Raw genomic sequence first — 24,852 nt, forward strand, 5'->3', positions numbered from 1 at the left:
AACAAACATACCTGATGCGTGTCAAAGGAACGCTCCGGGAAATGGTTCATGGGAGATGTAGTCTGTTTGAGAGCGCGCTACTGTCTCTGTCAACGTCACAGAGACCGCTCCAAAACTACAACTCCGCCATTTGTAGCGGAAGCAGCAGTGCTTGCATCAGCGTGTGAGAACAGCAATCACCGGCAAAGTTGCCTCACAGCAGCCACTTGTCTTGTTATAAAGTGAAAATATTGTCACTATTAGAGCCAGTCATCAGTCCCAACATAGCAGAATAGCTACAAACGGCCAGATGAAGCTCTTCGTAAGTGAAGGCAACCCGCATTGCCTAAAAGTGTTAGCAGCGTTAGAAGAAACCGGAGTTCAGTGTGACGTTCAGTATGTCAACCACGAAGGTAAGACAGCGTGGTTAGCTTCACATTGGTTGGACAGTCTAACAGGAATGACCTCTGATAACAGCTATTGTTTACTAAAAGTGGCACTGGCTAATCATTTTATGTGGTTTTATAAAGTTTGAAGCTAGATTTGTTCTGTAACTGATGGTTTTAAGTGTGGAATAGCAAGCTAGCTGCATGCACAGTCAGCTGAACAAGGCTGTCTGTCAGTGTCAAACCAATGAATGGGACGAATATCTGACTGTATTTGCACCTGAGAAGCAGCTAGAAAAGTCTGTTACTGCCCATCTCAGTTTTTTTGTCTTGTTTTAGTAGTTTTTTTTGTTATTGCAGCGTCATGTAGCCTTTGTCTTGCAGTGCACAGCTACAGGTGGTAGGTTTCTACCTGCATTAACAGTATAACTTACACTGTTTATGCCTTGAACAGCCCAGGTTTACTTGGATTGAGTTATAATGTAAAGTTGCAGGACTGTGTCATACAGACACAGTTAAATAACGTGTTATTTTTGGCCCAATATCTTGAAATGAATAATGTGATGATATTCATATGTTGATTGTTGCTTTTAGATGATTATATAAAATGCAAATCTGGGGAATTATACATAATATCTAAAGAGGTAGATTCATTTACTGATTGTTTATTCAACTTCAATTCAAGTTTTTCCACTTATCTTTTTAAAACCAGGAAAACACTACATTTAAACACCATCCTGTGTATTAATACAGTTAAGTGTATTAAAATCTCAAATAGTCAAACTACTTAGTATGAAGTGATTTGTGCAAAACTTCATATATGTCAGAAATAATTTAAACAAAAAATCTGTCTGTGTTGTTGGGGATAGAAGATATTTCCAAAGGAAAACGTGGATATATCAATAGTTTCCATTCAAGATCTGATTTGGTACACTGTGTGGACACTGGTATTCCTGCCAGGCAGGTCAGGCCCACCCTGATAGACAACCAGGGACCTGAAAACTTGTTTGAACAAAGTAAATAGGCTGTTTGTTTTTTTTCTTGGTTTATTTCCAGAGAGAGAGAAGACAGAAGGCCAGTGTGGGGGAAAAAAACAGAATGGTTTTGTGAATTGACCCATCTAAGCTATACTGTAGACAGCGATAAAAGTCTATATGATAATCTTAATTTTGATTTAAATCAAATCACTCATCCCTCCTGTGGACTAGGGGCCATTAATGTTTATGAGACTAATTTGTATCCCACGGTCATGACACACAGTTTACAATGTCTTCAAAAGAGTCAAATAATCATCGTTAGGCTAAACTCACCAATGAGTTTAACATGTCCAGTTCCCATCACACAGAATACAGCTGGATCTTATAGACTGGACTGACCGGTATTGTGGAGACTTAAGGGTATTTCTTATTAATACAGTGTCAAGTGGAACATAATCTAGACGTTACTATATAAAGACTTTTAATTCTGGTAATATTAATGGTAATACATCTCGGCTTTCAGCTTATGGGCTGATTGTCTCAGACATTTGAGAGGCTTCACTTCCAGACCCAGATGTGAGCTTCTCCTCCAGGAGCTAAATCACAGAGATGAATTAGCAGGACCATCTGGCATGCAGCTACAGTACATGGATGAAGTGGCATGTGCTCAGAAATATACATATGTGTATGTGATGTTAAAATAAATTATGACATTTAATTCGTGATGAATCAGACAGTTCACTGCACATTTTGTTCAAAATCTGTTTAACAATCCAGTACTGTGCTTTAAAGCACAATCCTAGAGGCATTATAACATGTCACACTTAACTGTTGAGGTAAAGACGTCATGTAGTATCAGAATCCCCTCATGTGGTGATCTGGCCTGAGTTTGGATACATTCCAGATTAACAAGATAAAATCCTTGACCTTCAAAGTGACCTTTCTGTTCATAGATGATTCAGATTATCCTAGAAGCCTAGAAGAAGAGTCTCTTACTACCGGTTTTCTTAAATGATGCAATGTTGAATTCAATCTTCGTCCACAATGTGTTGATGTAAATACAATCTAATTTAAAAAGTTGTTTTCTTTTCGTCTCTAAAGGCACAGGCATTATATTGGGTAGCAAGATGTTCCAATCAGACTTGATAAACAAAACAGAATCACATTTTAGTCGCTGTTGTTTACATTTTTTGGCATTATCTGAGCAAACTATGTGTTTTCTTTTCTTTTGTTTCATTTTCTTTTTTTTTTTTTCTCTTTTCCTCTCATTTCAGAGAGAGTCGTGCCCTTCCTTAGCCGTCCAGCCTTGCCAGCCCTGCTCCAGCCTAATGGACACTATCTTTTCAGCTCCAATGCCATCTGCCGGTCAGTAGACTGTAGTCTTTCCCGCTCATGAATGCCAATTCATCTTGAGTATGAAGGATATTAATCACTGCCTTATATAACACATCACATATCGGGATGGCAATCATTTAATTTCCAAAATGTGCCTAATTGTTTGACTCAGAAAGATTTGATAATATACTGTATAGATTTGTTGTGATTATACTATAAACTTATGCCAATTCTGATAAGAAAATGTAGAATTATTTAATAAATGAAATGCTATTGCTATAATTTGACAATTGACAGTTAAACTGTACAGTAAAATGACTTCATGTTTAATATGATCTTAGTCAGGGACACTCGTAACAAGATTGCATTATTATTTTCAGCAAACCTCCGAAGGAAAGGGTTTTATGAGCATTTAAATATGAAGGAATATTCTATCATAAATTTTATTTATTTATTTTTTTTAACTTTTGAGATGAGGTAATTAAGCAAAATGGAGGTACAGTTTCGCTAACTCCTCAAAGGACAGGTTTTTAAGTTTGTTTTAAAACAACAGTCAGGAGCCCAAATGAATATTGAAACAGGTTTTTCTTGCCTTAATTATTCCTCCTGTTCATACTTGCCATTAGAAGATCCCTTCATAATTCACTTACAATGTAAGTGATGAAGGCCGAAATCCACAAGCTTCCTTCTATGCAAAAATGTATTTAAAAGTTTATCTGAAGCTAATATGAAGCCTCAGCAGTCCAAATTAGTCAAATGAAGTAGATATCTTTCAACGTTTGTCTTTTTAGTGCCAAAGTCCCACAATACAAACACAAATAGGGAATTTGATCCTAAAAAGAGTGTAAATGTGGCAGATATCCACTTTATATGACTGACTGACTTGATATGACTCAGACTACTGAAGCCTCCTATAAGCTTCAGATACATTTTTAGATGCATTTTTGCACAAAATGACTGTGTGGACACACTGTGGATTTGAAGGGGATCTTTTAATAGCCAGTATGAACAGCAAGGAAAACCTCTTTCAGTTTTCATTTGGGCACCTGACTGTTGTTTTAAATGTTGAAAAAATGTGAATTATCCTTTAACTGGAGCAACACTGTTAAAATGTCTTTAGCTTATGTATGTTTGTTTGGCTCATACCAGGGGATATTTCCTTTGAAACAAAGTTTTGAAATGACTTTCTACCCATTTGACGTGATTTCTTTCTGTTTTCTGCTTTCGAACACCTTAGGTACATGTTTGAAGTAAAGGGACAAGAATCCAGTGATCTTTGCAATCAGTGGCTGGAATGGGAGGCCACAGATTTTCAGGTAAACTCCACATTTAAGAAAACAGACCTTTCAGTTTGCTGGTAATGTTTTGTACAAAATACTAAGCCTCTTTAAGATGCAAACTATTTGCTATTCACGCTTTTGTACATTCTCTTGTGCAGAATCCTCTTACTGCACCTCAGCGTGTCGCCACGGGGGATATAAATCCATACAAATAAATGATTAAAATTCACGCTCTCAAGACAACAATGTACAGACACCAGCATTAAGAAATCTATCTGCATGGTCTGTGTAGGGTTTAGACTTACTTACTTAAATGAGTCATTTAACCTCGGTCATGCTTCTTTTGATTTACTGTTTGATCATTCGATCAAGTCGAATTAATCTCTGTTTTGTTTTATTCGTGCAGCCTGCACTGCTACAGGCCCTTCACATGGCAGTGCTGCAGGGGAAAGGATCAGAAGTCCCCAAAGTCCTCCAGGGGCCCCTAAACTACTTGGACCAAAGCTTGAGCAAGGGGACCACGCCATATTTAACTGGGGTATAGCATCAATACTTCCTGCTTGCACGTTTAGTTGCCATTTATAGTGTGAACACATTTAGAAGAGAAAGACCAACACAATTACTCAAACAAGACTTCTTTTTAGTTTATAATATATCAAGTCATATAATATCAAGTCAGAAAAGTTCATGATATGTCTTTGGAAGCTCAGCTGAGTTTAACTGAGTGTCCCTTATGGTTGCAGATATGCCAGAGTGTGTATGTGTGTGCGTGTGTGTGGGGGGGGGGTTGTCACTGTGGTATCTGCGGCCCCTGTGACAACAAGTTATCTGCGTCTGTCACATATTTCATGTGTACAGAAATATGTATCCTTCTGAATGGGGTAAGCTCAGATACTGAAGCAGCTTCAGCTGAATATATATGTATTTATTTAGTCCATATTTATTGAGACAGCAGTTCACATAACAATCATGTCGTAAATAGTTTTCCTCACAGTTGAACTGTGTTGAGAAAGTCACGGGGGGTGGGATGGATCCCCCTCCTGCATTGTTTGGGGCTTCTAAGACAGGCACTTTTGGTGAAATGATAGGTGAGGACACATAACAGGTTCAGGTGCAGTGTGTGTATTAATTTCAATAATAATGTCTGTTCATTTTTGTTGTGTTTCAGGAAGTTGTTTCAGTTGCTGATATCGTTTTGTGGGCTGCGCTGTACCCTGTTTTATCTGAACCATCACTAGCTTTGGGTAGGTACTAATAAGCTGTTCAAATGTTTGTTATACTTGTTGTTTCACGCTCCAACCTATGAATTATTGTTCATCCATGAACTAATTGTGAGATTTTTTTAAATTATTTTCGGCCTTTTCTATGCTTTTACTTACTTTCTTCCAATATATTCCTTTTGCTGTTATTGGAAAGATCTGAGGCACTCAAGAGGGTAAATTTAAAAAGCCTTTAATACTTCATGGCTACTTAGTCATAGTTAAAACCATGCCCATGTGTTTCAGCCATGAAGGCTTTAATGACTGAAACGCATGTTTTTAACTATGACTAAGTAGCCATGAAATATTAAAGGCTTTTTAAATTTACCCTCTTGAGCGCCTCAGATCTTTCCAATAACTCTAAACTAGTAAGATCCCCTAACTGAAGAGCACCAGAGTGATACCTCTCTACACCCAAGCAGCACTCCATGCATCTGTTTTTTGACTTAATATTCGTTTTGCCTTTTGTCAACTTGCCTCTTATTTCAAAATATTGACCTCTCCATCCTGTTTCTGACTTATGCCAATCTTTCACTTTCCTTTTCTACCCTTTATTTTCTTTATTTCCCTCCCCTTCCATTTTCCCCACCCCCCCTTTTTTTTTTCAGGTGAACGCAAGTCTGTGAAGGCTTGGTTTGACCGTGTGACTGGTATGCACGCTTGCAAGTCAGCCGCTCAGAAAGTGCTGCAGGGTAAAGGCCTGCAGGGCATGAAGAGCTACATGCAGAGGCAGCCTGCCCCTCAGAGCAGCCAGTGCAGAGACACACAACCATGCAACAGCAGCCCTGCTGAGGTATCAGCCAGATCATCAGGATAACCATTAGACTTAAAGCATTCTTACGGAACAAAAAGTGTCAGATGTGCCTCAGGAAACATGTACACCCTGTGAGGTTTCTTCCAATAAAGTTTTATTAATTCCTTCAAGCTATAGATACACAAAGTCAAACAGAGCACCTCAGTATACAGATGTCCTTTTTGGAAAATTACTATAATTACTTGTGACTTTGCCACCTTACTGCATTTCAGCTTTTTTTACTTATTTGGAAGAAAAAGCATTCAAGGGGTTGCAAACCTTGAAATCACCTCTCTTAAACTAAGCAGGGATCTCTTGCAAAGCAGATGCAGTCTCCGGGTGAGACTTAACGCGGCTCTAGAAAAAAAAAAAATCTAAATTAACACCCATGTTAGGATATAGAACATGCAGCATGCAGAGGTTACATCACTATTTCTTTATCCTCTATTCTCTATCATGTGAAAGCATCGGAGGATTTGAAAGGGTGTCGATCAAATTTAGCAGCAGCAGTTACGGCTCCCTGTCAGAGAAACTCGCAGGATGTGTGGATCTCAGATTGCTAAATGCTTTAGCTTTGGGGTTAAGGTTAATGGTCAATAGGTCAAGTGGGAGGTGATGATATATATGGCAAGTGTAACTGTAGAACACACAGTTCTTGAAAAAAGAATTCCACTTAACAGGGAAGTGTGCTTTATTTATTTGTCTTTTTGATTTCATGGTTTATTGAGGTGATGTTTCTTAATACATATGTTCGTTACTCCTATTAGCAAGAGGAACACTTACAAAATCACTAACTGTATGTAACTGTGGTTCCTTTGACAGTCCATCAACTTGAACAATTCTCTTTAGAGGCGTAACAGTTGTTGCCAATATACAAAACCAACTTTGTGCATATACCACAGTGGCTGCTTTTGTTCATCATGTTGAAATGGAGCTTATTTAGGTGTTAGGGTCAAACATTTCGTAACATTTTGATGTCAGATTATCATGAGTTCTTAATGGAATAACTAGTTTTATCATTTCAATGTTTTTCAAAGTTGCAACTTTTCAAGATTTGAAAAAACTTTTAGATTATGGAAGTACTTTGACTTTACGCCATTTCAAATTTTTGGCCCACGGTGATCTTGCACCAATTAAAATAGATAAAACAGCAGGGTTAAAATACCTAGGTTTTAGTAAAAACATCTACTTGTGGAGATTACTTAATTTACAATTTGGTTTCAGTTAATTTCCCAATTAATGAGTTCTCTATATTCTTTTCCTCTTTTTTAGGGTGAGGAAGGGGAGCGTGTGGTTTCAGAAGAGGACATGGAGGCAGCTGCTGTCACCTGGAGAAAAAGTTTAAACACCTGCCCACCCACTACAGCCAGACAACACCCTATGTAAGTAATTAAAAGTGCCATTTTTCATTCTAGACATGTCAGATAATTTTATTCAGAGTGACTTGCAGTCTTAAGAAAAGCACTAGGAAAATCAAACTGTTCATCATCCAACATTAATAGAGTGAGTTGAGCTGTAACATGTGGACATTTTACTATGAGGAGTTTTGAAGAAGGATTATGAGATAGTCAGATTAAAATTCAGTTCTTTTTTTTCCCCCTCTATCAGTTTGCCACAGGAGGGCAAGCGAAACATCCTGGTGACCAGTGCCTTGCCCTATGTCAACAACGTCCCCCACTTGGGCAACATCATTGGCTGTGTCCTCAGTGCTGATGTCTTCTCCAGGTACAGTGGCAATTGAATCTTGTTATCTCTTTTATATTTTGGGGTGTTCTCATAGGTGCCTGTAAAATACTGTTGAATATGATCTTAATATGATGTATGTAAAAGAATACACAATTTTGTACATGCTTATACTATATTATACTTATACGCAGCTTTCTGAATGATATGATGAAAACTGTCAGATTCTTCCTCACTTTCTCTTATATTCATCCATACCGTATCTCTCCATCACCATCTTTTTTTTGCTGTTAATTTTTTTCATATCTTGATTTTCTTTTTTCTACATTTCTCTGTTTCACTCATCTCCTTGTCTAATCTCTTGTCCCACTTATTCCGACTATCTTCTCTAAGGTATGGCCGTCTGCGAGACTGGAACCTGCTGTTCGTATGCGGCACAGATGAGTATGGCACAGCTACAGAGAACAAAGCCAGAGAAGAAGGCCTGACTCCGCAGCAGATCTGCGACAAGTACCATGCTGTTCACTCCAGCATCTACAAGTGGTTCCAGATTGACTTTGACTTTTTCGGCAGGACCACCACAGAGAAGCAGACAGAGTGAGTAAAGGCAGGGTAAAAGGCCGTAGTTGGCCTGTTTACAGCCAATGGCAATGTATTATATTAAAAACGAGGCTTTTCTTTTTTTAAAAAAAAATCAAAGGTAAACGGAGAGAAAGCTAAACAGAGAGGTTTCCAATAATGATTAAGACCTGGCTTTAAGACCCAGGTCCTGATCTGAGTTATATTTGGCTCTGACAGTGCTCAGCTTTGGTATGAAAAGGCAAGAACGTTTCCACACGATTACTACACTTATCCTAGATTTGCGTAACATAGGATTACCAGAGTCTTGCAGTAGAGTAGATACTGGTGTGGACGTCCAGCCCTCTCAACCAATAATTCTACTTAATCATTTTTACTTAATCTCAGATATCATTCAGCACGATTGTAGTCTTTTAGTATTGCTTTTCAGAGGGTGACCAAATTGCAAATTCACATTAAATTAAATTTTTTTTAAATTCTGAATTTATTCAGTGAAATTATAGTTCCAAAGAAAAGCAATTTTTTGTAATTATATTAATTTTCTGGTGTTTTATTTAATTTTTTGAGGGGTGGGGAGTGAAGGGTCTTGGTGCAGATGTACAGGTGCAATTGCTTTCTGTCGGTGATGTTGGTCACACGACGTTTCCTTTTAAAAAGAGAGCGTACTGCTGTCATACAGGCTCTTTTCTTGCAATACCTGACATCGGAGATCTCCGCCTACAGAAGTCTGGGGATTTCTAAATGCACCGTAGTTGCTGGAACGGCTGCTAACAAACCTACATCCCTTACATTTTGTCAAGAACAGGCTTTACCAGAAATGATGCTCTTCCTCCCATTCTCCTCCGTAGTGAACTGCATGTCACCGCTCCAAAGGGCCGCCCTAAAGATTTTGGATTGGTTCTGCAGTCCAGGGTTTTTTTTTAAACTCTCTAATTGTTTAGTTTTAGCAACGAAACCTGGGAGATTGTTCTCAGTCTCTATGAGTGTTTAGAGACTGACCTATGAGTCTATATATGCTCTGATGAAGGCTTCATGCAGAAACACCTCAGTAGATTAGTCAGCCTATTGAATGCAAATAAATGTACCCAAAAGAGGAACATCACAAGGTGATTTTCTTTTGCTGCTTGGAAATACAGTCATTGCGTGACACCAGTCTCTTGAGAATAGGTCAAACACTGGTAAAACGCAGGTTGGTTAAGCCATAGGTAGCGTGTGAAAATAGATTTGGGTGAGACACCGTGTCATTCTGAAAGTTATGTTTTTATTCAAAAACAGTTTCACATGTCACAACTTTGCTTTTTAAAGTCAGGCTGAAGGGAATGTACTGGCAATTCAGCCTAATATTTTTATTTATTTATTTTTTTACAAAGTTATGGATTGTTCTAAGGAATTATTGAAGCCCTGAAAGTAACTGAATGGGTGAGGGGCCTGTCATTATACAGCACAGTGCTCTCAATGCAGTATGGATAAAATGTCAGATTTTTTTCTTTATTTATATAAAGGTTCAAATAGGTCATGGTGGGATGGTTTTTGTGGGTTTACCTATTCACACGTGGAAATGGGGAAACAAAAGAAACACTTTTCTTCAGTAAAGATTAGACTTTAATCCTTGATCTTGTACATTGAAAAAGGATCACAAAGATAAAAACTCTTGTTTTGGAGCCTTGGCTTTGATAGAGTACAACATAAAAGGCATCAAACACCATAGACCAGCACCATGTGCTTTGAAAAAATGAAAACAGCCCACAGATTAAAGACTTTTGACTTGATTCATGAAAAATGCTTTGAATGTTAGGTCTTACATTTTAGATTTACCAGCCCACCACCAAAGCTCCACCAAACCACAAGCTTTGTTTATTTCAACATTTTAATAATCAATAAAACAAACTCTCATTCCTTCATCTTTCTTTTCTAGTATATTGCTCTATTTTCTGTATTGATATACCAATCCAGTAAGCTTGCAAGCCAATTTAACAGAATAGTGTCTACTCGAGCTGCTCAGTGTCTGCTCAGTCCCCACATAAGACAATTGTGTGTTCATGCGTTTTTAGCTCAGGTCAAAAGACAAAAATCTTTTCTTTTTTTTTTGTATCCTAAGCACATCCCCTGAAGATTCATTCACCCATCTCTTTTCTCTGTTATCCTTTCAGGATCGCCCAGAATATTTTCTGGAGACTCCACGAGCGCGGTTTCTTAGTGGAAGAGACAGTGGAGCAGCTATGTTGTGAGAACTGCAAGTGTTTCCTAGCTGACCGTTTTGTAGAAGGCACCTGCCCCCACTGCAGCTATCCGGAAGCTCGCGGTGACCAGTGTGACAAGTGTGGGCGACTCATCAACGCTGTGGAGCTCGGGGTGAGTTCTGAGGGGCAAGATGTACAAATATAGTATTGATAAAGGGCAGGACGCAGACATTATTTATTAGAGGGAGAATGATGGTAGCAGCAACTATCTTACTATTTTTATTCATCCTTGTATATGTATATCAAGGGCAAAAAAACATTTTTTGATACTTAAAACCTTCCCTTAACTTGCTGTTTACACTAGTGACTTCCTACTGTATATTTCCCAAAAGCACTTCAGCAGTCTCTGGAGAACAAGGGTGACACACGTCATACACACCATACACACTTGTATGGTCTATATGGGCTGCTGTTGGAGAAATCTGTGCATCTTTTACTATATGTATTTTCCACTTCCACAGACTTTCTCTTTTAATTAAAGGGACAGACATCACAACCTGTCATTTACTGGACTGCACTTTACTTTACCGCACTGGAACTCTTGAAAATGCTTCGGCTTCAACAGAAAAAATAAATATACTCCTGTAAATTGCATATTCAGGTAAAAATCTGGTTAAATTGAACTAAACCTGTGTTGATTATTGATGGCTGTCTCCTCCAGGAACCCCAGTGTAAAGTCTGCAGGCAGACTCCAGTCATTCGCTCCTCCAGACATCTTTTCCTGGACCTGCCAAAGGTATGCCTTTCAGTTTTCACACTGCACTTTGACAGTCTGGGTTGTTTACTCGTGCTTTTTTAGGTCACATGGATTGAACCGGAGCTAGCCTGTTTAGAAAATACAAGCATCAATTGTAAAGTAGCAGTCAAAGTCAGACAGTTTGTGGAAGGCAGTTATCCTTGTGGTAAATTTCTTATATAAACAGCTAATCTCTTTCTAGAGCTGGGGTTTAGAGTTAAGACATTTGGGTGCTTTTGTCAGCATTTTCATTCTCCCTTCTTTCTCTCTTTCAGTTAGAGACTCAGTTGGAGCAGTGGCTGGAGAAGTCGACCGGCTTAGGAGACTGGACAGCAAATGCCAAACAGATCACTCGCTCCTGGCTAAGAGATGGACTCAAACCTCGCTGCATCACCAGGGACCTGAAGTGGGGAACGCCAGTACCTCACCCTGACTTTAAAGAGAAGGTCTGCTTATGTCCCTTAGAGTAAAACATCATTTTTTCACATTACAGATCTTGTTGTTTGAGAACATTTGCTTGTTTTTACTTGGGTATTTCTGCATTCATTGGGAAATAACAAAGCCCCACTGCTCGGCTATATTATCTGCTAAGACGATAATGAATGCAAACACTTAAAATCTAAGGTCAGTGTCCTAATTAAACATTGAAAATGACGATGCACTTCATTAACTGTTTACAAATGCTGCAGTGACTGATAATACTGCAGTGCTCACTAATAGCACACTTGTGCCTCACTGGGAGACTTTTGAGGTCTGGCTCGTCTAACAATGTTGAACACTGACTACTTCCTTTCTTTCACACCCCACACAGGATTTTTTTTTTTTTTGTCATTCCTGTTCATCTTTGTGTCATTTTTCAGTTTGATTCTTGTCATCCAGAATTTATTTCTGCAACGTAACAAAGAATTGTGGCTGTTGTCATGTCTCATGACTCTGTTGCTGCCTCCGCAGGTGTTCTACGTGTGGTTTGATGCCCCCATTGGTTATCTGTCCATTACCGCCAACTACACTGACAAATGGGAAAAATGGTGGAAGAATCCTCATCAGGTACCGCCCACCCCCATCACATATGTTGTCAGAATTTATGAGCCAAGCAGAGTACTGATGCACAAGCTTGGCACAGGTTTTTTTTTTTTTTCCTCTTTCAACACAGAATGGGTCTGATTTCTTTTTCATTGCCCCATCTGGTCTTTTGCACTCTCCATTAGAACACTGTGTAATTCCTAGCCCCATCTAACCCTAATGTGAAACAGAAGAGGAAGACATAACCTCTTTCATTATAAATGAAGTGCACATTCAGTTTTATACCCACAGCTACAAAGTACACACATTAGATTGTCTTGAAAGCAGTATATATGTTTGTGTTTCTTTGTGGTTACCATCCACCTGTATGACATTACATGAAAAATGTATCAAAAGTTACAGGATTTATATCTCAAGCTGACTCTGAAAAGCTGGTTCAGGCATTCATCTCAGCCAGGTTAGATTACCGTAATGCTCTCTTTGCTGGATTACCTAAACAATAATCCTCCAGCTCATTCAGAACACAGCAGTCCTCACGCATACATACAAAAACCAACACATCACTCCAGTATTTGAATCACTTCATTGGCTCCCAGTGCCATACAGACAGAATTCACTTCAAATTTCTACTTATAGTCTTTAAAGTACTCAATGGTTTGGCTCCTCAGTATATTTCTGTCTTGCTCACTGACTACAATCCAGTCAGACCTCTGAGGTCATCAGGTGGTGGTTTTCTAACTGTACCTAGAATAAGATCCAGATGTGAGAAAGGCACTTTTAGTTACTTTGGTCCTGTTCTCTGGAACAAACTGTGACAAGCTGTCACAACTGTGTCCACATTCAAACATAATCAGAAAACAGTTCTGTTTTCTCAGGCTTTTGTGTGTGTGTGTGTGTGTGTGTGTGTGTGTGTGTGTGTGTGTGTGTGTGTGTGTGTGTGTGTTAGTTGGGTGGTTGTGTGGTTTGTCGGTGTATTTTGAAATGAGGGTGGATGTCAGTGTTGTTTGTTCTTGTATTTTATTTCACATATTCTGAAGTCACTTGGTGCTACATGCACATTAATCTAATGAAATCTTCTATATACTGGAGATAAAATTGCTTTGCCTAAATTCATCCCCTCAGAGATAAACTTCTCAGCATGATCAGGTTGCCTTGGGGTTCTCTTGTTGTTTCTTGTTCATGATGTTATCATCAGTTTAGTTTATAAAGGGGGAACTATTTGACATTTTGTGTGTACATATGTATGAGTTTGATACTTTAAGCTTTCAGACTACTCTGCTTCCCACACATACAGTAACAAGTGTTAAGTAGGAAAACAAGTGCTAGTTAGCTAGTTGTCACTTGTTCTTTTACATGTGGACTATTCAACTGGAAGTTCATTAAAAATACTTAAAACCTTATAGATAAAAGAAAATCTAACATTTGCTCTCATAAGCGTAGCTATCTTCCTCACTCTCATTGACTCATCTCATCTCTCTCTATCTAAAACCCCAGGATTGAGCTTGTTATGTGTGTGTGATGGCCTGTATTTGCAGAGAGAGGAAGAGAGAGAGCGATGGGGGTTGGGGAGAGCTGATAAGTCCTCTTTGAACTGGATGATCTCATGATGATCTAATATGATGTCATCCTCACAGTGCAGTGTTGTGTCTGTGCCACCAGGTGGAGCTGTACAACTTCATGGCCAAGGACAATGTGCCATTCCACAGTGTGGTGTTCCCCTGCTCCCTACTGGGAGCTCAGGACAACTACACTCTGGTCAACCACCTTGTTGCCACCGGTAAGTGCTTATTATGGCTGACTGATTGATTATTCATGTAATAGATTATTTGACTCACACTGGGGTTCACAACCGATCTTTCAAGTAGTCTAAAAACATTGTAAGGGCACCCATGCTGTGTTGATCATTTATCACATTCAGACTAGCAATTAAATACTCTGGCCTAGGGCTGAACTTTGCTAGTAACTTGTTCTATAATTTCTCCGCAGAATATCTAAATTACGAGGACACTAAGTTCTCCAAGAGCCGTGGTGTCGGTGTGTTTGGTGACATGGCCAAGGACACGGGTATCCCGTCTGATGTGTGGCGGTTCTACCTGCTGTATGTGCGTCCAGAGGGACAGGATTCAGCCTTCTCCTGGGCTGACATGGCTCTGAAGAACAACTCAGAGCTGCTCAACAACCTGGGCAATTTCATCAACAGGTTGGTCATTGTGGAATGGCTTTTTAACTGATTAGCAAGTATTAGAAATCACCTTGTCAGTAATAAATAGACCTGCTTTAGAAAATGTCTTAACTCTATGGTCCTAACAAAGTACCCTTAACCTGTCTCTTTACAGCTTGTTCAACACTGTGCTTGTTCCCCACTGTCTGAATTTGTGACATTTGGGTGTGTTACTGTTTCTATTTTAATTGTTTTGATCAGATTACCAGTGAAATAAAAAATAGGGCAATCCACCTCAAATTGCTCATATTTTGTACAGTAAGTTTTACTCAAAAAGTAAATATGCAGCAAAACTGTCATCTAGTCCAATTAACAACTAGGATTTCAGATTGTTGTACTTGTTGAAAAAAGTCTGTTAGAACAGTAACTATTACAGGAGATTCACCCTAGTTTTCTAAATTTGTTTGGGATGGCGTAATTTAGCCCCAATTACATCGCCTCAAATGATTTTTAAAAGATCAGGGTTAAATCCCACATCAAAGATTTTTCTCAGCAGCTTTTTTTCAAAGTACCTTGATCTTCAAAATTGGTCTCGGGCAGCAACGTTGATGCCTAATTGGTTCAAAAATATCTTGTAGATTGCATCCAGCCTAAGGTGTTGGAGGTAGAAAGTATTCTGCTTCAGAAAAGAAATTCTGCCCTTGCCTGGATCTAGTCCCCCAAATCAGTACATCATTAAAGACAGTATGTCCATCTTAAGCCTGCTTTTTCAAATTTATTGACAGTTCTGGGTGTCATGATCTGGCTAGTTGCTGTTGAAACATTTTGTTGGCATTTTCACAAACAGCTTAAAAAACTCAAATGGGTAAATCCCATCTGATTATTTCGTAGCATTACCATATTGATTGGGATTATTCGGTGATTCTTTATTTTGCCAAGATAAAAAAAAAAACACTTGGGGGCTCGGCAGTTTCACTAATCAAATTACTAAAAAATTAAGAATGCGGGACACACAAGACTCATGATGCTCCCACATCAGGATTGTTGTTTATTGTAAATTTTACATTCCTGTCAAAGCTTTTTGGTCTGGCAGACCTTCCTCAGAGGCAGAGAGATGAGTAAAATATAGAACGGTCTGTTGCATCAGACATGACAAAAACTTTCTCACTATGAACATCCTCCTGTTGTACACATGAAACTCATTTCAAAAATTACTTGCTCCAGACACAGCCCCAGTTTAGAGGCAATGAAGGAGCAGTGAAGAGGCTTAATGCAGCACACTGTTGTGTTGGTTTACACTGGCAGAGCACTGCATTACATCTGGCAACAAAATCTATAATTTATAGACAATTAGCAAGTCAAGTAACATGCCCTTCCCTCCTTTAGCTCTCACTCTCTCTCCCTGTTACTGGCTGCTTTTCTCTCTCCATTCCCACATTTTTCTCTGACCCCCAATTTTTTCTGTCTTTTCTTATTCACCCTCATTCATTCTCCTCTCCCTCCATCCTCCAGAGCTGGCATGTTTGTCACTAAGTTCTTTGAGGGCTGTGTGCCTGCAATGGAGCTACAGCAGGAAGATAAGAAGCTCCTGGCTTTGGTGGGCTGGGAGCTGCAGCAGTACATCCAGCTCATGGACAAAGTCAAGTAAGACCATCTGAATCACGTAGCTGTCAAAAGCAGTCCAAGTAAAATGATGATGTGATGTAGACAGACATGTGTCTTTTTGTTGAAATGACTTTCAAGAATTTTAATTATTCTTGTATTCAATGTTTAATTTAGTGATTTAAAATAATTAGAAAGTAAATGTCTCTGTGTATTGTCTTTTTAGTTTCATTAGTAACATGAAGTTGTTAATTGTAGGTTTCATCTCAACATTAATGGTAAAACATAACTGTAGATAAAACCCTATGTGGACTGGTACTGAAGTAGATTCACTGGTTGTGGTCACAAAAATGAAATTTCAGTTAACATTGATCTGCTGTCAGTTTTTAGATATCGTTGAATTTGAATATTTTTATTTATTTTTTTAATATTCCAGAATCCGTGATGCTCTGAAACACATCTTAAACATCTCTCGCCATGGCAACCAGTACATTCAGGTCAACGAACCCTGGAAGAAGATCAAGGGAGGAGACACGGAAAGGTGAGATGGCCTTGAACAACTTAGTATCTGTGTCGGTAATTCCATACAGGATAGATGGATCTGTGAGTTTTGCACTTTGTCAGCTGTGATATAAATGTGTAAATTCACATTTTATATTAAACCACAGACTGAACACTCACCTTTATAAAAAGGACTCATTCATTCACACGTATCTCAGAGCGCAGAGAAATTAAATATGATAAATTGAAATTAATGATAAATATGAAATTGAATTCAGAAAAATCAATTTATAGAATAAAAAAATATTTGTATGTACAGCCAACTAAAGAAGTAATGAAAATCTCTGTCTATTACGAGATCAAGTAAAATTTATATCCACGATCAGATTGCCTGATGCTTGTCTGTGTCTCCTTTTCAGGCAGCGTGCGGGCACAGTGACCGGCGTGTCTGTGAATATCGCCTGCTTGTTGTCAGTGATGCTGTTTCCATACATGCCAACAGTCAGCCAAACCATCAGGGATCAATTCAACGCCCCTAGCTCTTGCGTCAATACCATGTTGCAAGGCACTGGCACGTTTGTATGTGTCCTGAGTGCCGGCCACCGCATCGGCACTGTGAGTATGACGTGAAAAGACACACGCAGATCATACATGTGCAGACACACAAACTGTGTCCAATATGTTGACGCTGGGTGATACAATGAGGATGCAACAGTCTGTCAATATTTCAGTACTCTGGAGGACATTGTAGTTGTGTCAACACACACACACACACATACACACACACACACACAGAGAAGAATAATAGCCTAGATGGTGTTTCTAGGCCTCAGTCTTCACACAGATATCTTCTCTCAGGCCACTTGTCCCTTCAGGCCTTATTGTTATGACCCGTGTCCAACGTTGCACTCAATCTCCAAGGCTATTGTGATTGGTGACAAGCTTTCCACACAAGGAGCAGCGGGACTACACCACTCTCATGTCTCACCAAGACTACACAATGTTCATGTGCACACACCTTCTCAACTACATCCTGTATCATCATTGTGATCACAGAGCCTCCAGGTTAAATTTTCCAGACACAGTGCCTTTGGTACAGATCCACAGTTTCCAAACTTTTTAAATAGTTGTGCATATACTTTTTTTTAAATATCTATCTTTTATTCCCCCTGCCATCCCAGGTCAGTCCATTGTTCCAGAAATTGGAGGTGGACCAGATTGAGGCTTTGAAGAAGAGATTTGGTGGACAGCAGGTATTTGATGTTTATGATGCCTAATGGTTGGTGCGTGAGTTCAGTCAGGTCTTGTAGTAATATAGGTTGACTATTTATGAATAATGAAATAAGAAAGAATTGATAATGCATAGCTGTTCACGGGCCCCTGTCAGACTTGTCATGAATAAGAATTTATATTTAATTGGGATACTTGTCTTTTGAAACATGATGCAGAGCAAACACACCATAAATGCTTTAATTATTTATTAAGCATCCATCATTTAGATATAAAATAATCTCTTTCTAAACCTTCTACTCAACCGCCTGCATCCAGCCTGAAGATGAACCACCAAACAAAAAGGTATCCAGCGGTATTTATTTGTGAAGAGTCCATAGTGGTGCTGCTGTGTCAATGTTGATTACCGCATGCCTTCACTAATACTAACAGCTCATCTTACGTCCTCATATTTGAATTTTCACTCACGCCCGTGTGTCCAGTGTGATTCATTGTCTGTTCACACATCGTGACTCATGAAATCCCGTCGGCATTTTGAGCGATGAGTGTTATTGTCTGAAATGAAGTAAATAATCTCTAGAAATAATAACCATCAAATCGTCTCAAATTCAAACATCTGTCTATTTCCACCCTCAGACGACGGCTCAGAGCGCTGCCAGCACTCAGTCCGCCGCTATGCCAGCTCCCGCTGAGGTGGCGGCGGTGAACAGCGTGGACCCAGAGAAAGCCAAACAGCTCACACAAGCCGTGACTGAGCAGGTGAGATCGCTGTGGCTGGTGGCGACGCGCTGTTATATTTTGAGACATTTTGGCATCAGTAACCTGTTTTTTTTTCTTTTTCTTTTTGTGACATTGTCTTCAATTTGATTATTTTAATTTCATTGCTTTTTATTAAAACATTTGTCTTTATAACTGGATGGAAAAAATGGATACCATTTTCCGTAAGGACTGAAAATGATCGCTCCAAAAATCAAAATCACGCACGCAACAAACTATTGGCCGCAGAAATACATAACTGCTAATATTGAAATCCACAATTAATCAGTATCTCTATTTGGAAAATTATCTGGCAACATCTGAGTTTGTAATTAAATTACAAATTTACGATTGTCCAGTTTTAGATTATACTGTTTTAACTGCGGGTTTTAAATATTTGAGAATCAAATGTTTGGTTTTCAATATTTCCAAACCTTTCTGAGTTATAACAGTATAATTCCAAATTTACTTTTTGATAAGAAAGCTGCCAACCTATAATTATCCATATAAGCTGAAGTGTTTAATCAAAGGCAAATTTACATGTAAGAAATCTATTTAAACCTGTCATCTTGTCTATCACAGGGGGAAAAGGTGCGAGCGCTCAAAGCCCAGAAGGCAGAGAAAGCCGTGATCACAGCAGAAGTGGCTATACTGCTGGACCTAAAGAAACAGCTGGCTCTGGCTGAAGGGAAGAACCCTGAACCTGCACCTCAGAAGGGCAAGAAGAAGTGAGACAGGAAAAAAATTGAAAGCAAAATGATGGAGGTTAGTCAGAGGAAGGAAAGACTAGAATGGTTTGAGGTATGATAGTGGAGAATGGGAACAAGATGTACACTAAGAGAGATGAGGGTATTAGCTTAAGGCAAAGCCGTGACAGGATCTAAGACAATGTGGTATTGGCACTGAGGACTAATGAAATTCTGGATAGGCCGACGGGGAAATGAAAACACACAAAGAGAGAGTCAAATGAATACAGCTACAGAATGGAGGGATTTTTCCAAATCCCCACACCAAAAGAAACTGATTTTATACTCTCCCTGTGATAAAGTCAGCATACGATATTAGCGTTTGAAGGTGTGTTGCGCATTTAAAGATGTTTTTATATCCTCTGGAAAATTGTTTTTTTTGCTATTTGTTACAAATACCCTTTTCAAATCCCAAAAAATAAATGAAGTTCAACTAAATTTTGTCTGTACTCTCCCCCTCCCCCTTCCTCAAATACCTGCAATATATGTTCACACCATTTTGTACCAAAAAGTGAAATAATTCATGAACCGGTCATTAAAAAGGCAAAGAAATATACACCACATGACACAAAAAAAATGCACATTATTTCTTTTATTGCAAATTTGGGATTACAATGAAGGATAAAAGAAATAGTATGGTAAAATACATGAAATTGATTCCATTAATGATAAAAGCCATGCATATTATTCTACGATTAACAATTTATGTGACTACAATGAGAAAATAAGTAGCTGTGTTGGCATATTACAGTACAAGCCATTACAGTACAATTGTATATTTTACAGCGTTATATAAAAATAGTAAATCAGGGTAGAACAATTTATAATTCCTACCACTAATTCACATATTGATAGAAAAGGTCAGCTTCGAAAGTATAGCCGGGTCCTACTTGCTTTATTTAAATACACATACACACAAGCCATCGGTTATAAAAAAGTAAGAAAAGGTATGAATTCTCTTCCAAAAAAAACCATTCTCTCATACTCACACTGCAATGGGCACTTTCAAAACTTTTCCTGAGCTCCTAAACTCTCCACAAATTGGGGCAAATAATCTCTGCTAGCCAGATTGCAGCCCTTAAAGTAGGAGTTACAATTTATTGCAAAATGGTGGGAAGGGATGACAATGAAATGCACTCTCTGAATCCTTTCTGTCCTACATACAAATCATCAAACGCTCATAACTATTATCTCTGCAGTCCTTTTTGATGGAACTCTGTGTTAGGCATTCTATACAATGACAAACATTCATAAAAACCACTGCATGATTTGCACTTAGAGCTGTCTGTTCTTCCTTTTCCTTTGTACATGCTGTGTCTTTTTATTTGCCGCAGTGCTGTTGCAGCCCATCTCTCTGTGCCTTTCCTTGTCTTGACTTTCATCACTTTCTTCCTTCTTGCCATCTTTAGCACTCTATCTTTTCCAAAAATCCTCTCCTAAAAAATATCTCTTTCTTGTCTAAGAGGCATTTCATGTCCACCATATTACACCTTTCCCCACCACTGCTTATTCCAATTCTGTAGGACCTGTCATTTATTCCTTTCTTCCATCCTGTCTTTCTTTTTCCCCCTCATTTCCTGGTGTTGACTAATCTCTCTATCAGGGCTCTACGTGTCCTCTGTACCTCCTCTCCCAACCTTTCAATCTCTGCTTTCAAACGTTCATTCTGCTCCGTCAGCTCCTGTACCTTCCTCTCGTTCTCCTGCTCTCTTTCTTTGCGACTCTTTTTGGCAGACGAATATGATGAGGATGTGTGCTGCGTGGAGGAGGCGAAAGAGGACAAGGCACTGTTGGCCCTCTCGCTGGTGGTCCTCTTGCGTTTTCCCAGGCGGGAGGATGGGTAGACGGACGGAGAAGAGACGGGTGAGGACGGTGAAGAACAATTTTGAGATGGCGACTGGGAGGCAGAGGAGGAGCAGGATGGAGAATCTGGGACACAGGGCAGTTCCTCCTCACTGGCCGAGGGAGACGCGGGATGGACATTATTAGCCTGGTGGTGTTGATGGTGGTGGTAATAATAGCCACTGCTGATGACTGCTCCGCTCGGATCCACCATTCCCACTCCTCCTTCACTCAGCAACTCGAAGAACTCTGGGGGCAGCAGGTCACTGCCACCTCCCGTCGAACTATCTCCACTTCTCCCACTCTCAGCCTCCACCCGCCGCTCTTCTGCAACAGCTGGACTCATGCAGGAGGAGGAAGAAGAGGAGGATGACGATGAGGTGTGATGCAGAGGCTGGGTGTTGTGGATCTCCTCTGTTGCCCTCTGGACACCCTCGCCCCACGTCTGGCTCCCGTCCGTCAACCACGTCAGAGAACAACTTTCCAGAACATCCAGAAACTCCGGCTCCTTCTACAGGCACAAAACGTAAATGTAAACACCTGCCAAAACGTGTCAAATGTCACAAAGTAAGTGATTTATATAGTATGTGAATGGAATTTTTTTCACAAAAAAATATAAAACAAACCTAAAAAAAAAAAAAAGAAACATTAAGGAAAATACAATTTGCTAACATACGCTCACCCATCATGGGTGTGATAGTCAATGCATTCAGGCTACTGACCTCGGTGCATGTGGGGGCACGCGCCAGTTTTGCCCCTCCCGTGTCGGAGCCCAGAATATCCTGCAGGTCCTCATACCACGCCTCCAACTCTGCACCACACAACGGCCCCACGCCAGGGGGGTACGGCGGGGGCAGGTGTAGCCACTCGGCAGTCATCTCGCCAATCAGTCGCAACGCACAGATACTCGGCCACACGCTTCACACTGGACCTGAGGGGGAGCAGCCGCCAGAAACAAGAGGGTTGGAAAAAATGAGGAAGATGAAGCGAGGAGTGCAAAGCAGCTACATGTTAAATGACTGACACGTCACAATAACTCCGCCTTGTTCATTTTAATCTTCACGATTCTGCAATTGGTTGAATTCAAGAGTTTATCCTTGAATAAACTTAAACGTGAATAAATTTAACCTGTTCAAGAATAAAAGATGATGTGTACCACAAAGGAATATATTGCAAGAAGCATTTATCTGTATAATGATTTACACCATGATGAAGATAACTAGTCCAAAGTACAGTATATTGTGTAAACCACTTAATTGTGAACTGGAATAACAGTGACACTAAGTGAGGAAATGACTGTACTGCACTAAAAGTGCTGATAAGAGGAATTTGAATATTAAGAATATGTATGAAAATGTAAATAATTCAAGTTCAATACAAAGTTCATGTAGAACTGAACAAATACAATGAATCAATTCAAAATGAATGCAGCATTCAGAATGTCAAACATGAGAGGAGCAATTTACCTTTAGAAAGTCTCTGTTAATCAAGTCTGCCAATTTGTTGGAGATAGCTTGTCCCAACAATTCTGAAAGGGAAAAAAAAGTTGATTGATTAGTTCGTTTTTTGACAGATATTTCTTCTGATGACTGAAATTTGCTGAGATTTCACAATCAAATTGATGATTGCACAAATACAGAACAAGCTCAGTCTGGAAACAAAAGGCACCTTAAAATGAAACAGAAATGACTGCTTTGGAAAATAATGAAAACCGTTTAAAAAAAAGAGATACCAGAAACATTGCCAATAATTGTTGAAATCAACAAGGATCGAGAAAACAATAAATTTCCAGTCACTTAATTCTTGTAAACAAAGACCAAAATGTTCTCTATTGCGCCCCCTGCTTTCTACGGTCCTAAAAACAGGTTGGGATCGATAAACAAGTGGTTAAAAACGACGGGAAAATCCCAATATTGATCACTCCAGGTCTGACAGTCACCTCTACTGCCTTTATTAAACCTTTACTGCTGTCTGAACCAAAAGTTACAAAAGCCATCATAATTACTATGATTCTCGTACACAAAACTCGAAATTGAAACATTTTATATAAATAACGATTTCCGGTTTTCTCATTTGATATGACAATAAAAAATAAGTAAATAAATAAACCATTCTTCCACAGATGTGGGGCTGGTAGTGGTGTTAATAACTCAGTTACAAAGTGATGAAGAATAAAGAAATCTTGAACCTCATGTCAAACAGCCCGTGGTAGCGCGTGCATAATGACAGTAAAACGGGTTTGTTAAATAAAACAAAACGATTATTATTTTATTGAATCCAAAAAATATACACACTTGTTTTTGCCTTTTTTTTCTTTTCTTTTTTTTTTTTAGTTGGGCTACATGTCCACTGTAAGCCAAGAGAATTACGTCATGGAAATGTAAGTCCAGCAGGAGGAATGGGCGAAACAAAAGGAAACGTACAGAGAAAAGGAAAGAGTGGGTTGTGGGGAAGAAATATGACACTGAAACAAAATATAACACCAACTAATACTGTTGTAAGCAATTACTTAAAACGGGTTTTCAAAAGTGTAAAAGAAAAACAACTAAAAGCACAAATATGGCCAAGCCGTTCAGTCTGGAGTCAACAGCCCCACCAATTACTGTCAGACGTCACACGGAGTAACGTTATGCTAAAATCTGCCACACATGTTCAAATAAAATTACACCTAAATGTCTGATTATTTCGTGGCTACAACATTTGTTTTATAACGTCTGATTCTCTCGAAAAGGGCCAAAACCTGAAAACTTCCACGCTTTACGTCGCACGACAACTTTGCAGAGAACACGTACAAAACAAACTTGATGTACTGTAACAGTTGATAATTGTTATTGATTAAAACAACTGTTATTCTTAAAAATAGCACTGGGATATCTGCCAAAATCATACACGTTGTTTTTCTTTCCAGTTCACCAGCTCACTTAAAGAGTGCGTTAAGTAGCCGTTAGTCCCCTAAAAGACGGAAAAACATCGACTAACTAATAGACAAAACTAACGACAAGAACCTCCACTTACCCTTTTTCTTTTATTCGTTCGCCTTCTCGACTGTCTTGAGCTTGAATGTGGATATTTTAGTGAAAATTGGTGATAGCTCATGTTAACCATTGTTCAGTCTTGACGGCTGAATGTGATTTTTCGGAAACTCCCGGCGGTGTTTATATCGAGCGAGAGGCCAACCGAACTATGCATGGGAAGAGCGTTTCTTCACAACCTAAACCGGCACGTGGATGACTAACGTTCCGAAGACCCAATCAGAAGAGCGAAGTTAAGATCTTTTCCTTGGCGACATCCAATAGAGTGGCCGAAATCAGCAGCGAGGCGGGGCGTGGTGTCGTAGCAGCTGGTTGTTCCTCTCTTCCCTTGCCCTGTATAGTTTGTACGAGCAGCAATTGTGATGCAGTCATAAGACGGCCAGGACGAATTTGGGGCGTATGGGAGTCACATGAAAGGAATGATGCAATGCTTGGCAACCAATTTCTAGCTGGGGATAACACCAGCAGAATCAGAACATGTTTTATTAAACAGTGTTGGCTCTAACAAAAAATCTAAAAATATACATATATGCATGGATATCCAATGTCGAAGAATTGTTTGTTTCCGGAACACAAAAGCTGAATCGATTTTCTCACGAATTGTTTTATACTGGTTTTAAAAAAAAGTCTGTTATGGGCTAATTTAGCGGTTATTTGCTCGTGATGTTTTTTATGAATTGTTTTGACAGTTGTTTTCACCTGACTTTTTGAT

The 24,852-nt window shown here is 39.3% G+C and overlaps 2 protein-coding genes across 3 annotated transcripts; one reads left to right on the forward strand and one right to left on the reverse strand.

Moving 5' to 3' along the window:
- Window positions 1-134: 134 nt before the first annotated feature.
- Window positions 135-20,220, forward strand: mars1 (methionyl-tRNA synthetase 1). Of its 2 annotated transcripts, XM_067586860.1 has the most exons (22): window positions 135-392; window positions 2,617-2,707; window positions 3,915-3,993; window positions 4,364-4,495; window positions 5,126-5,201; window positions 5,825-6,009; window positions 7,282-7,391; window positions 7,618-7,734; window positions 8,086-8,289; window positions 10,422-10,623; window positions 11,173-11,247; window positions 11,523-11,693; window positions 12,199-12,294; window positions 13,930-14,047; window positions 14,257-14,470; window positions 15,944-16,075; window positions 16,470-16,574; window positions 16,954-17,149; window positions 17,716-17,787; window positions 18,083-18,109; window positions 18,401-18,523; window positions 19,103-20,220. In XM_067586860.1, exons 1-22 carry the CDS (start codon window positions 290-292, stop codon window positions 19,250-19,252), a joined length of 2,778 nt encoding a protein of 925 aa, XP_067442961.1. In that variant the 5' UTR covers window positions 135-289; the 3' UTR covers window positions 19,253-20,220. The 2 variants fall into 2 exon arrangements, with proteins under 2 accessions (XP_067442961.1, XP_067442963.1); XM_067586862.1 differs by lacking the exon at window positions 18,083-18,109 and having other exon boundaries at window positions 136-392.
- ddit3 (DNA-damage-inducible transcript 3) lies at window positions 19,844-24,312 on the reverse strand. The gene is made up of 4 exons (XM_067586866.1): window positions 24,124-24,312; window positions 22,575-22,636; window positions 21,831-22,039; window positions 19,844-21,619 (listed from the first exon to the last, which is right to left on the reverse strand). Exons 3-4 carry the CDS (start codon window positions 21,984-21,986, stop codon window positions 20,837-20,839), a joined length of 939 nt encoding a protein of 312 aa, XP_067442967.1. The 5' UTR covers window positions 21,987-22,039; window positions 22,575-22,636; window positions 24,124-24,312; the 3' UTR covers window positions 19,844-20,836.
- Between the last annotated feature and the right edge of the window lie 540 nt (window positions 24,313-24,852).

The sequence above is a fragment of the Thunnus thynnus genome, chromosome 4 (genome assembly GCF_963924715.1).
Source record: "Thunnus thynnus chromosome 4, fThuThy2.1, whole genome shotgun sequence".
NCBI classification, from domain to species: Eukaryota; Metazoa; Chordata; class Actinopteri; order Scombriformes; family Scombridae; genus Thunnus; species Thunnus thynnus.

What these genes read in the sequence shown, in the direction of transcription:
- mars1 (XM_067586860.1), top strand. Translation starts at nt 290, where the DNA reads ATGAAGCTCTTCGTAAGTGAAGGCAACCCGCATTGCCTAAAAGTGTTA. An exon ending in TCAGTATGTCAACCACGAAG is followed by an intron (nt 393 to 2,616) that starts GTAAGACAGCGT and finishes CTCTCATTTCAG; the next exon opens with AGAGAGTCGTGCCCTTCCTT. An exon ending in TTTTCCTGGACCTGCCAAAG is followed by an intron (nt 11,248 to 11,522) that starts GTATGCCTTTCA and finishes TCTCTCTTTCAG; the next exon opens with TTAGAGACTCAGTTGGAGCA.
- ddit3 (XM_067586866.1), bottom strand. Translation starts at nt 21,986, where the DNA reads ATGACTGCCGAGTGGCTACACCTGCCCCCGCCGTACCCCCCTGGCGTG. An exon ending in GTGCCCCCACATGCACCGAG is followed by an intron (nt 21,620 to 21,830) that starts GTCAGTAGCCTG and finishes TTGTGCCTGTAG; the next exon opens with AAGGAGCCGGAGTTTCTGGA.